This window comes from Gracilinanus agilis, chromosome 2, assembly GCF_016433145.1.
Source record: "Gracilinanus agilis isolate LMUSP501 chromosome 2, AgileGrace, whole genome shotgun sequence".
Classification (NCBI taxonomy): Eukaryota; Metazoa; Chordata; class Mammalia; order Didelphimorphia; family Didelphidae; genus Gracilinanus; species Gracilinanus agilis.
This window is the reverse complement of record NC_058131.1, coordinates 420,511,748-420,524,511: the sequence shown is the minus strand read 5'-3', so window position 1 is coordinate 420,524,511 and position 12,764 is coordinate 420,511,748. Positions and strand designations below refer to the sequence as shown.

The 12,764-nt window shown below is 35.0% G+C and overlaps 1 protein-coding gene across 1 annotated transcript in view; it reads left to right on the top strand.

Moving 5' to 3' along the window:
* The window catches only part of CDC42BPB (CDC42 binding protein kinase beta), a 132,099-nt gene that overhangs the window by 84,486 nt on the left and 34,849 nt on the right, over positions 1-12,764 (top strand). The window contains exons 17-23 of the mRNA XM_044659909.1: positions 2,045-2,150; positions 4,030-4,178; positions 5,740-5,834; positions 5,922-6,001; positions 11,581-11,670; positions 12,043-12,120; positions 12,685-12,694. Of these exons, the coding sequence (XP_044515844.1) occupies positions 2,045-2,150; positions 4,030-4,178; positions 5,740-5,834; positions 5,922-6,001; positions 11,581-11,670; positions 12,043-12,120; positions 12,685-12,694 (608 nt within the window). The remainder of the gene's footprint in view (positions 1-2,044; positions 2,151-4,029; positions 4,179-5,739; positions 5,835-5,921; positions 6,002-11,580; positions 11,671-12,042; positions 12,121-12,684; positions 12,695-12,764) is intronic.

Genomic DNA, 12,764 nt, shown 5'->3' with positions numbered 1-12,764 from the left:
ACTTTGTGCCTCTGTTTTACTGTCCTCTATATTTGAAATACAACCCCTCCTCACTTTCCCCTTTTAGATTTCCTAATTTCCTTCAGCTTAAGCTCCACTTTCTTCATGAAGTTTTTTGATTCTTTCAGCTGCTAATCCCTTATCAAAATTACTTTTTATTTATATTGAATATTTTTCTTTGTGATTGTGCTGTTTCCCTCAATAAAATGTACATTCCTTAAGAATGGGGATTATTTAATTTGTCTTTATCGCTCCAGTACCCAGTACATAGAGATAAGGACTAAAGCTTTGCTTATTGAGAATTCAGGAATTATAGATAGGACTTGAGCCCTGGCTTTTTAAGGCTGACTCTGCCATGTTGTCCTTCAACTGGTACATAGAAAGTACTTAATACAGACTAGCACATGATGAGTGCATAAGGAAGGTGCAGACAAAGGGCTATATTAGGTTAAAGGATGAAAAAATCATTAATGACTACATATTAGGGGTGGTATCTTTATAGAAGTGGTGTCTGTTTCTGACTTTGGGTAGGAATTTTTCATTTTTTTTATCATGATATCCCAATACTTTGCGTATAGTAATTGCTTAACAAATACTTATTGGATTGAATTGGAATTTGTAGTTGGGGGGGAGTTCTAGAGGTAGGAAACCAAAAGGAGAAAGACTGATATGAATAATTTGTATGTACTTCAAGGAATAAATGTTATTGAAAGATAGTGTTAGGGGGCAGATGGGTGGCTCAGTGAATTGAGAGTCAGGCTCAGAGATGGGAGATCTTTGGCTCAAATCTGGCCTCAGACACTTCCTAGCTGTGTGACTCTGGACAAGTCACTTAACCCCCGTTGCCTAGCCCTTACCACTCTTCTGCCTTAGAACCAATACCCAGTATTGATTCTAAGATGGGAAGTAAGGGTTTTAAAAAAAAAAAAAAGATAGTGTTAGAGGCATGGAACAAATTGTATAACAACATTTCCTCACTTTGAATGAGAATGAGGGCAAAGAAATGAGTGAAAGTAATTTGGAAGAAAAGCTTAGGATTAAAGGGTCTTTTGAGGCTAGAGCAGGGTATCTACAGAGCATAGTAGGTGTTAGGTGGTTGTCAGTAAAGTTGTTCTACTATTATAAGAATTGTAGAATTTTAGAATTGGGAAGGTCCTTATAAATTATCCACTTTATAAATGAGGCTGAGAGAAGTTGAGTCATCCACAGTCAAAACAAGTAGTGAATGAGAAAGCTAAGATTTGAACACTGATCCTTTGACTTCAATTTCAGTGCTTTTCTACCATGCCACATTGTCTCTCATTTCCAGACTTTAGCTTTTATATCTAGATTTCTTTCATAACAGCAAGAATTTGATTTTTTAAAGGTCAAAGCATTGTATTTTTCTCTTTAGCCATTTATTTATTCAGTTGTTTCAGTCTTTTGTGAGTCCATTTTGTGAGTCCATTTGGGATTTTCTTGGCAAAGATACTGGAGTGGTTTGCCATTTCCTTTTCCAGTTCATTTGACAGATGAGGAAACTGAGGCAAGTAGGGTTAAATACTTGCCCAGGGTCACACTTTGCTAGTAAGTGTCTGAGGCTAGATTTGAACTCAGGGAGATGAGTCTTACTGATTCCAGACCCTGTACTCTATCCATTGGATCACCTAGTTCCCTATTTAAGTTATAGTCTTGAATAAAACTATTTCTAGATTCTAGGTCCAAACTCTTATTCTGAGTTCCTCTATGAAAAACAGCTGACATATATCTGATATTTTGCATGTACCTAGAAATGATTAGGAAAATTCTTGGAGGATTGTGAATCACTACAAGCTTCTCAGAAATTTCCATTAATTTAGTCAATGAATTAGTCAGTTTATTATACATACCTAATGTTAGTATGTTTTGGCCACATTGATGTCAATGTAAAAAATTGAGGTGACCTTTATTCCAAATATTAGAAGGAAGTATTTTTCCTTCATAACAATTGTTTGAATGTCAGTATTAGTGGTGTGTATGCTATTTATTATAAAATAGTTAAATCTATGTTGTGCTGTCCTACCAGGGTAAGTGACGAAAAGGATGCCCGTGGATATCTTCAAGCGTTAGCTTCCAAGATGACAGAAGAACTTGAATCATTGAGAAGCTCTAGTTTAGGATCAAGGACACTGGTAAGCTATTAGTTCATTATTGTTAGTTGTCTTCCTTTCCTATTGACACAGCTAAGTGGCACATGGATAGAGCTCTGAACCTAGAAATCCAGCCTCAGGCACTTACTAGTTCTGTGACCCTAAACAAGTCACTAGACCTCTGCCTGCCTCAATTTCCTCATCTCTAAAATTAGGGTTATTATAACATCTACCCCCTAAAACAGTGATGGCAAACCTTTTAGAAACTAAGTGCTCAAACTGTAGTCCTCATGCTGCATGTGAGCCCCCCACCCCCCTCCTTATTCCAGACAGGAGAGGGAAGAGGTGCTCTCATTGGGCTACTGGGCAGAAGGGTGGGTAATAGGAGAAATGTCCTTAGGTGTGCATAGAGAGGGAGAGGGGAGTAGGCCCCTCTGGCACATGTGCCATAGGTTCACCAACACAGTCTTAAAATGTTTATGAGGTTAAAATGAGTAATCAGTTCTTTTAGAACTTATCATATAAGTTCATTGAATGCAAAATTGCTTATTAAAAATACCACAGGATTTATAGGGAAAATGAGATTAGTTGCACAGGGCTCAAAAATTTCATCAGTGACACATACAAGAAAGATAGGGATTAAATAAATGGTAGCACCATTTTATATATGTTAAATTGTTATTATACACATAAATACTACAGCCTCAGCCTGTGTCTTAGTTCTGAGTAGCCTGGGATTAGCATAGTCTGGAACAAATCAGACAGGCTGTAACAGAAAGATGCACCAGAGGCCAGCAAAAGTAGGGACTGGGCCCTGGGGGAGGAGAGGAGCAGTGCAGACAAGCCCTCCTCTGTCTACAGCTCCTTTTGCCGAGAATGAAATAAATATTTCACTTTACCTTGAAAAAGAACCGAAGTTGGCTCGTGGAAGTGGGCACCATAAGGATTGTTGCTTGTGAGTTACTGTGACGTTGTATGTGGTTCTCTGCATTCTCACTGTTTCTCTTGGAAGAAATAAAAAACAAACTCAAAATTTGAGCTATGTTTAAAATGTTCCCTAATATATCAAATTCAAGTTTTTGAAACAAATATTATAATGGTACCAACTGCATTTATAAAGGGTTATTTAAATGCTAGCTCTGCCAGCCCTGGCTGCACTTTTCACTTATTTCAACAAAGTTGAATACCCGCCCTCTTCCTCTTTTGTGTTGAACTTTATCCATCTTTTAAAACCCAACTGAAATCCTTAACTTCCTCTATGAAGCCTTTCCTGACCATTCCCTAGAGTTGCTTTAATTCACATTTCTTAGGTTTTTTTCCGTTTGGCTGTTGACAACTTGTGTCTCTTTTTTGAAAATTGCCTATTAAGGCAGTTTTCATAGGAAGAAATCCATAGCCATGTGAAAACATAAATCACTGATAATTAGGAAATTAAACTACTCTGAGGTATCACCTCATACCCATCAGATTGGCAAGTTGACAGATAAAGAAAATGACAAATGCTAGAGGGACCTTGGGAAAGCGGATATTTTAATGCACTGTTGGTGGAGCTGAGAACTGATCCAATCATTCTGCAGTGGATCAGATGAATATAATTTTTTAACATTTGAAGGGTAAAAACATAACAACGATACTTTCTCCCTTTGTTGTTTTGAAGATAAGATAATATTTATTGTGCTTTGTAAAACTTAAAATGCTATATAAATGCTAGCTATTATTAATGAATTCTTGTATGTTTTCATGAAGAATAAGGTATTTTCTCTTAACATCTTAAATTTTCTTTCTTATCTTTGAGTATTGAAATACGTAAAATTAAATATGGAAATTGGAAATCTAAGCCACCTTAATATTAATGTATTCATCAGATATATGACTGTTTTGCTTTAGTTAATATCCAATATTAACTAACTCAATTCTACAGGATCCACTTTGGAAAGTGCGTCGTAGTCAAAAACTAGATATGTCTGCGCGCCTGGAATTGCAATCGGCTCTTGATGCAGAGATACGTGCCAAACAACTCATTCAGGAAGAGCTAAGGAAAGTCAAAGAAACAAATCTAGCCTTTGAAAGGTACTAAATGTTAATAGTGTGATTTCCCAAATTTTTTGCATTTTAGTTCAATTTAGTGACCTTTTGTATACCTGAAATTTTAAAGTAGTGAAAAATTTGTTACCCATATTGAAAGGTGGTATGTTTTCTTCATTTGTGCAGCAAGTTACATACATTTTCTACATGCTATAATCTTGAGTTAAAAGACAGCTATGATTTTTTTCTGTGAAGCTACTCATAAATCACTCTAAACATCTACACCATTCCCATTTCTTTTATATATTATATATATTTCTTTATGCCATTTAATTTATCTTTTATAATTTTCCTTTTGCTCTAAAACTTAAGTACAGATTAAAAAAGTGGTTGGTCTATTCAAAAATTTATATGATTTTAAAGCTTTCTTTTATAAATTTATAGTGGTTATCATTACATGATGAGAATGTATCATTGTTCTATCATGTAATTTTTTTAAAAGGCCTTTATGACCGACCAATCCAACCTACCAAGTATGAATGAACTGTTTCGTAGATTATAATTAGCTACTTGAGGGCAAGGACTCTATTGCCTTAGTTTTTATTACCAGCACTTAACCCAATGCCTGTCAGATAATAGTTGCTTCTAATCAGTGATTACTGACTGACCACTTCAGGAGGCAGTGGGTTCCTCAATGTCTTCATGCAAAAGCTGGGTGACCAGTTGTTGAACAGGGTAGAGAGGACTCTTATTCAGGCATGAAATGGATTAGATATTCTCTTCTAGCCCTTGATTCTGTGAACATATGTTGACTAAGAACCTCTTTTTTTGCATATTTTGAAACTCTGTAGGACTTAATACAACACTACAAGTAGTGAGCACTTCATCACTTTTAATCTAAAATATTCTTAACTGGCACTGCTTAGAAAATTTTTTCAAAATAACTTTTTCTTTACCTGCTGCAGAGAGGTATTCTACTAGTTTGTTCCCAAAGCAATTTCCATAATAAAAGATATTGACTTCTCCCTCTGTCATGAGTCCCAGCACCATATGCTGGCATTCGTAATTTTGACTTGGGGAGAAAAAAGGCTATTTCTGTGCCTTCCACAAACCTTTACTACCAATCCCTGAAAGAAAATCTTGGGTGATTTCCAGATCTCTACTTCTTGGGAGAGGGAAGTTTTTTCTTTGATAAAGTCTGCCTCCTATCCCCATTAAGATTCTTAATGGCTAAAATCTTAATGTTAAATATAAGAAGATAATGGCATCTTGTTGGCACAAGCTGAGAATTAACTTGACGTTACTAAGTTATAACCTTGCCAATACTTGGGTATGCACTATCTTTCTCCTCAACTTAAAAAATTAAGATTCGCAATACTAAAATTATTACATAGAGTTTTGTTATATAAAGTTCCATAGTAATAAATAGCATGGAAATTATGATGAATCTAAATGCTTTATAAATGTTTGTCATTTTAAAGTATGTTTGAGTTCTTTATTAAATAGATATTACTATGATAGTGTGTACTGAAACATTATCAGTTAAACCTCTACACAAAATGTAAAATGTCTTTTTTACAACACCAATTACATTTATTATTTTTAGCAAACTAAAGGAATCTGAAGCAAAAAATAGAGAATTGTTAGAAGAAATGGAGAATTTGAGGAAGAAAATGGAAGAAAAATTTAAGGCTGATACAGGTAAATTATGACTAAATGGTTCTAAATCATTTTCAAATAATGTGCTTTATCTTATATTTTAATTATTAATTGCTTTTTTCTTTTCAGGCCTCAAGCTTCCCGATTTTCAAGAATCAATTTTTGAGTATTTTAACACTTCACCTCTTCCACATGATCTGACATTTAGAGTAAGTGTATTAGCCAAATGATTTAATTGCAGAAATGTGGGTTGTTCATGTTTAAATAAATTGAAATTATATGCTCAAACACTTAAAAGTTACTTTTGGAAAAAAAACTTAAATTAACATCTAAAACATCACCAGTATCACCAGCTTAGAATTGCTCTGTCGTGGCATATTCGTAAACTTTCCTTCAAAAATGGTTGATACCTTTCCAGGGATGAACTCTCTTCCAAGGTAACCAATAACAGATTCAAATAATACTTACTTGTCTTAGAAATTGACTGGTGGTCCTTTAACTTGACTTTATGTAATTCACTTCTTCCTTACTGAACTATCATGCCATTTTTGTTAAATGACATTTTGTAAGCACCAACTGAGTATGTATGTACTGTACTGTGCTAATAACTTCCTGAGATCCAGAAACAACTCTTTCAATACAATTATACTTTTAAAAATTTTAATTGGTGATTTAATTAGAGTAGAAATAGGGAGAAAAGTAAGAAAATTAAAGTTCCAGCTAGACCCTCTTTATTGATATTGTTAGATTGCTTTATCATTATAAGTTTCTCATGTAGTATTCTCTCCTCCCTCCAGACAAATTTTTCATTAAATCCATTTATAACATGGGCAATTCAGAGCAAGCTTACAATGATTAATGGACTACATAACTTCAGAGGAAGCATCTGTTAAATGCTGACATGAATCAAACTTCCTCATTTTATACATTGTAAATTCCAAATGAGTACGTGGGGTAGCTCATTGTTTCAGTCCATCTTTGGCCAAAACAACCAAAATGGACTCATTAAGTAGCCATGAATAATCTCAGAAGTTTAGGGTTAGAAATAACACTTATAAGTGAGGAGACCTTTAACTAGCTTTTTAGTGCTTAATATCATTCTGGTTATACATCTGGATAACTACTTTCCAAATCCCTTTCATTAAAATTTTTCAACACGATGGTTCTCTCCCATCTTTGTACCTGGAAAAAGCCTACAGCTTTATTATGAAACATAGAGTAAACAATGACTACCAGTTCTTTTATAAGCCTTGCCACTTATTGATTTGCATGTATTTTCCTCTCAGTTCATTAATCACAAACTCTCCTTTGATAGAAGAACAGGGAAGAGAATTGCCAGTAGTTTTAGATGTCTTATAAATAGTTTGTTTATGTATATTAGTGGGAGATAGAAAGAAAAGCAGATTTTCTCTAGAATTAATAGAGGACACATTAAAAAATCTCTCAAGTTATCATGATACCCCTTTGTCCTGATTGTTTCCCAAACTTTATGGCTGCTCTTCCTTCTTTTTTGCTGGATCTTCAACCCACTACCATAGTTAAAAGAATCCCAACTCTGTATCCGAGGCCCTTTTCTCCTTTTTAGGCTCTCTCACTTGGTGGTCTTATCAGCTTCCATAGGTTCAATTACCATCTCACAAATGATTCCCAGATCTATAATCCCCGCTCCTGACCTGCAGACTCACATCATCATTTTTTTGATATCTTGAACAGGATATCCTGTTCACATCACAGTACTTTAGAGCACCACCATCCCTCCAGTTACCCAAGCTCAAAACCTAAGTATTAAACTTGACTCCTCACTCATAGTCACCCCACATTTCCAGTTTATTGTCAATCTTATCATTCCAAGTCTTATCATTCCACTCTTCATAACATTCCTGTTATTCATTCCCTTCTCTCCATTCACACAGCCACGATCCTTATGTAAACCCTCATCACTTCTTACCTATTCTATTACAGTAGGTTTCTGATTGGTCTTTCTGCCTCAGGCTTCCCTACCCTACTGTAGTTCTTCCTCTACTTAGCTGCACGTGCATGCATGTGCACACACATACACGCTGTCCCTCATATAGGGAGTTTAATGGCATAGATATGGTATAAATGGAAGGTAATCTCAGAGAGAAGGAACTAATAGCTTGTGCAGCTGGTGGGAAGAAATGTCTTCTCAAAAAGATGACATTTGAGCTGAGACTTGAAGGAAGTCAGAGAAGCCAAGAAATACAGAGGTGAGGAAGAAAAGTATTGTAGATTGGTGGGATAGCCAGTGGAAAAAAACAGAATTGGGAACTCATGCACACATGTGCATGCATATACAGTTGCTTGAATGCTGTCTTCCCTTTAGAGGGCAAAGACCATTTTTTTCCTTTCTTTGTATCTTCAGAGTTTAGCACAGTACTTGGCTCATAGTAAGTGTTTATTTGACAGATTGATAAGCAAGTTTTTAAATTATTAAGTTTCATACTTATTAGATGATCTTCTGGTCTACTCTAATTCGAAAATGACATATTAAATGATTCCAGTGTTGAAAGTTCTGTGTTAAACACTGGGGATACAAAGACAAAAAAAAATAGATCTTGATCTTTGAGGAACTTAGATTCTACTAAGAAGATCCAACCAAATGTGATGGTAATGGAATATTGTTGTGTAAGAGAAATGATGGAACTGGATGATTTCAGAAAAAGCTGGAAAGACCTACATGAACTGATGCAGAGCAATATAAGCAGAACCAGGAGAACATTGTACTCAGTAAAAGACTTAGCCATTCTCAGCAATACAAGATCTGGGACAGTTCTGAGAGACTTATGACAAAGAATGCTGTCCATCTTCAGAAAAAGAACTGTTGGTGTCAAAATGCAGATCAAAGCATATTGTTTTTCACTTTAGTTTATTTGTGTTTTTATTTTGGGTTTTTGGCTTTATGAGTATTCTCTTACAACAATAAACAATATGGAAGTATGCTTTGCATGATAATACACATACAACCCAGATCAAATTGCTATCATTTCCAAGAAGGAAGAAGGCAATTTGGAACTTGTACCTTTAGAAAACATGTGGGAAATATTATTAAATGTAATAGGGAAAATAAAATAGCTTTTAAAAAATACCCAACCAAAAAACTGATGAATATAAAAGTAATAATTTGTGGAAGGATTAGCAACCACTAACATAGGACCTGATCCTTGAATGAACCTCGGGAATCAGAGATAGAGGTTACACTTGGGAAAGAAATGGTCCTATGTCGGTAAATAAACATTTACTAAGTAAATACCCTGTTCAAGATACTATAGGTACAAATTCATTTCCCTGTATGGTCATTGTCCTCTTTACAAAGCAAAATCACAAATTATATGTAACCATGTATCAGACCTTTTTCCTCCATATTTAGATGAGTCTGCCTTCTCATATTTTCTCTTTTTGCTTTTTGTACTTACCTAGTTTAAAGTAATCAATAGAAGGAAAATTCAAGTGATTGATTAGTGATTGATTCAAGCCTTTATGCTTCACACATTTCCAAAAATTTAAACAAGTTTTAAATTTGCTGGCAAGCTTGGTAAATACTAGCCACAAAAATTGAAAATTGTTAAAATTGCTACTAATACCATTCATGGAAATTTTATATTGTGTAGAAAGTGATTGTTTTTATCCCTCCTATCTGTTACAACTAAGGCAGTAGTTTGTGCTTTTCTCAGTTTTCATCTATCTTAGCTAAAATGGCACTACTTAACCTAGTGCATTTTCTTTACTATATTAATTTGTATAATTTATATTAATTTAGCTAAATATAATTGCTTTTATTAAGGTTTAATTAAAAAAAAGCTTTAAAATAAAATCATACTTTTGAAATTCAGGTATCTGAAAAAAGTCTCTAATTTGTTTGTCATATCTGTTAAGACAAAAATCCCTATTTTCGGGTTTTGCAATTAGCAAACAATCTAACAGTTATTTTCTAAATTTTTTAATTTTTCAGTCCTGTTACAGATAGATTTGCAGATAGATGTAGACCAGGGGTCGGCAACCTTTTTGGCTGTGAGAGCCATAAACGCCACATTTTTTAAAATATAATTTCGTGAGAGCCATACGGTGCTCACAGTACGCACTCCGTGGTAACAGTGCGTACTCCTGTAACAGCACCTGAAAAAAATTGACTTTATGGCTCCTGCAGAAAGAGCCATATGTTGCCAACCCCTGATGTAGACTATTGTTGTGCTTGAGTATTGCTTGTATGAGCTTTCTTCGTACCTGATTTCAGTTCTCTCAACCATCAGCCAAATTAATTGTAGCAAGTCACTTCATTTATGCTAGATTCAACATTCACCACATTCCTCTTATATTTCACAGAATACAGCCATTTATAGTAGATACCCCACCCCTCAGTTTGTTCCATAGTTTTGAAACTAGTGGTAACAACATTATAGACATCAATATGAGCAAATATTACTGTTTTAGTAATGGCATGTTAACTTTAGTAATACTCATTAAAATAATAGGTTTTAGGGGGTAGCTGGGTAGCTCAGTGGATTGAGAGCCAGGCCTAGAGATGGGAGGTCCTGGGTTCAGATCCGGCCTCAGACACTTCCCAGCTGTGTGACCCTGGGCAAGTCACTTGACCCCCATTGCCTACCCTTACCACTCTTCCACCTATAAATCAATACACAGAAGTTAAGGGTTTAAAAAAAATATAATAGGTTTTAAGTGGTTGGAGTTTATATAACTAATCTCAGTGAATTCATTTAGAGATTTTTTACAATTGTTTAGGAAACTAAACAGTTCTTATGCATTGTAGGCATATTCATAGTAATATGTCTGCCCCCATACTGAGTCTATATAGTGGCCTTGTTCTGGATAATAACTAAGTCCATCACAGAGCCAGAATTTCCACCCTGAAAAATGAATGACACTGGTTTATTTTAAGATAATACAAATGAGTAGGTAGGTAACACAGTGGGTAGAGAACCAGGCCTGGAGTCAAGAGGACCTGGGTTCAAATCTGACTCAGATACTTCCTAGTTGACCGTGGGCAAGTAAGTCACTTAACCCCTGTTACCTACCCTGTACCACTCTTCTGCCTTAGAATCTTAATATCAATTCTAATTGGTAAGGCAGGGTAAGAATTTGAAAAAATTAAAAAGAGAAAATCTCATCAGAAGAGCATCAGATCAGCATCCTCAGTGTAGAGTGGGTGACGGAGATCAGGTGCTTTTGCATTTTCCTAGTTAAAGGGTCAGGGAACTAAACCTTGCATATTATCTTCATATTTTATATTATTTTGTTTTGGTTTTGAGACTAGATCTACTCACATTATGCTTAGTAGTAACAGGCCTGACCCAACTGTCAATTGTCACACAGACTTGACCTATTTCATGTCTGCCTTGGATCATTTCATGCTTCCCCCCAAGAGCTTATCATAGTGTTTAATTTAATGTAGATGTCAGAACAGCTTCAGCTTTACTGAAGCTCTGAGCTCCCAAACTCAAGGGATCCTCTCCTTTTATCCTCTATTGTAGCAGGAACCACAGGAATATACTATATGCCTAGTGATTTCCTATCACTTATAAACAGATTATCACATTGTTTCAGAGACTATGAAATTGAATTAATTGACAGCAGCTAAGGGGTTTGTAGTTGACTTAAGAGAGTCAAATTTATAGCCTTGAACTTTTAAAGAAATACAGTTCTGAGATCTCAAAGCCTCATCGGTACCCAGGTCTTTCACCAATATATATAATTTAGGAATCAGAGTTAAAAAGTTTCCTAATTATCATTCCCACTTTTTTTATTTTCACAGACTAGCTCAACTAGTGATCAAGAAACACAAGTTCACAAACCAGAAGTTTCACCATCTACTTCAGTTTCCATAAACACAGAACAGCAAGAAGTAAGTCTTCAGATCTTATATTGCTAAAAGATTTACTTGAGTCCTTTTTACCCTCCATTAGGACATAATCAATGTATGTTATAGATACTGCCCATCATGAAAGCAAGTACATTTTAATATTAAGTGTAAATCTTTGTAGCTTTGGTTCTTTGCTTATGGGCAGTTTGTTGATCCTCTTTTTAGGCTATTTAGCAAGTATATTAATGTGCTTTGTTTTCATTTTAATTGTTAGTGAACTTTTAATATTTTCAATAAAATAGTTAATTCAGAAGCATAATGGTAAGAAAATTTTTTAAAAAAAATAAGCCTTATTCAGTATAGGAAATTAAAGAAAAAATTGAAAAAGCAGTTGTATCTCTTCTTATATTATAGGAAACAACTCGTCCTCAACAGAGAGGACCTGCCATTTCTTCTCCCACCATCCAGTCCCTTTCTCTAGCTGTACCAAAGGTAGGAGATCTTATTTAGAACCTTCATTTTTAGAAAGTAATTGGATATCTTGTTTTAATAAATAAGTTTTTTTCTACTCAGGAGAGTATGGCATGTACACTCTTCCTGTTCATTTGTAAAGTAAAGAAGGTAGCACAATAGATAAAGAGTTGAAGACCTGAGTTCAAATGTGACCTAAGATACTAGCTGTGTGATTCTGGGCACGTTCCTTAATTTCTGCTTGCCTCAATCCTCTTACCTATATAAAGAGGTTAGTTATAATATGTATCTCCTAGGGTTGTAGTGAGGATCAAATGAGATAATAATTATAAAGTGCTTAGTATAATGCCTGGCATATAAGTTAGCACTATATAAATTTAATTATTATTAGATCAAAGGTGTCTAAACTTCAGGCCAGACAAATACCCAAACTCTATGGGGAAATCAGATTGAAATGTAATTGGGAAATGTTTAACCAAAAAAAAAAAATGATGCAACAAAAATAATATTAATTTGAGACTTTCTAAGTCAATATGCACCCCCACAAGAAATCATTTATTTTTTATTTTGACACCATTGGTCTAGATCAGTAATGGTAAGCCTTTTAGAGACTGTGTGTTATGTCCTGCCCCCCCCCCCCCCCCGACCGCGCCGTGGTCTGGGCC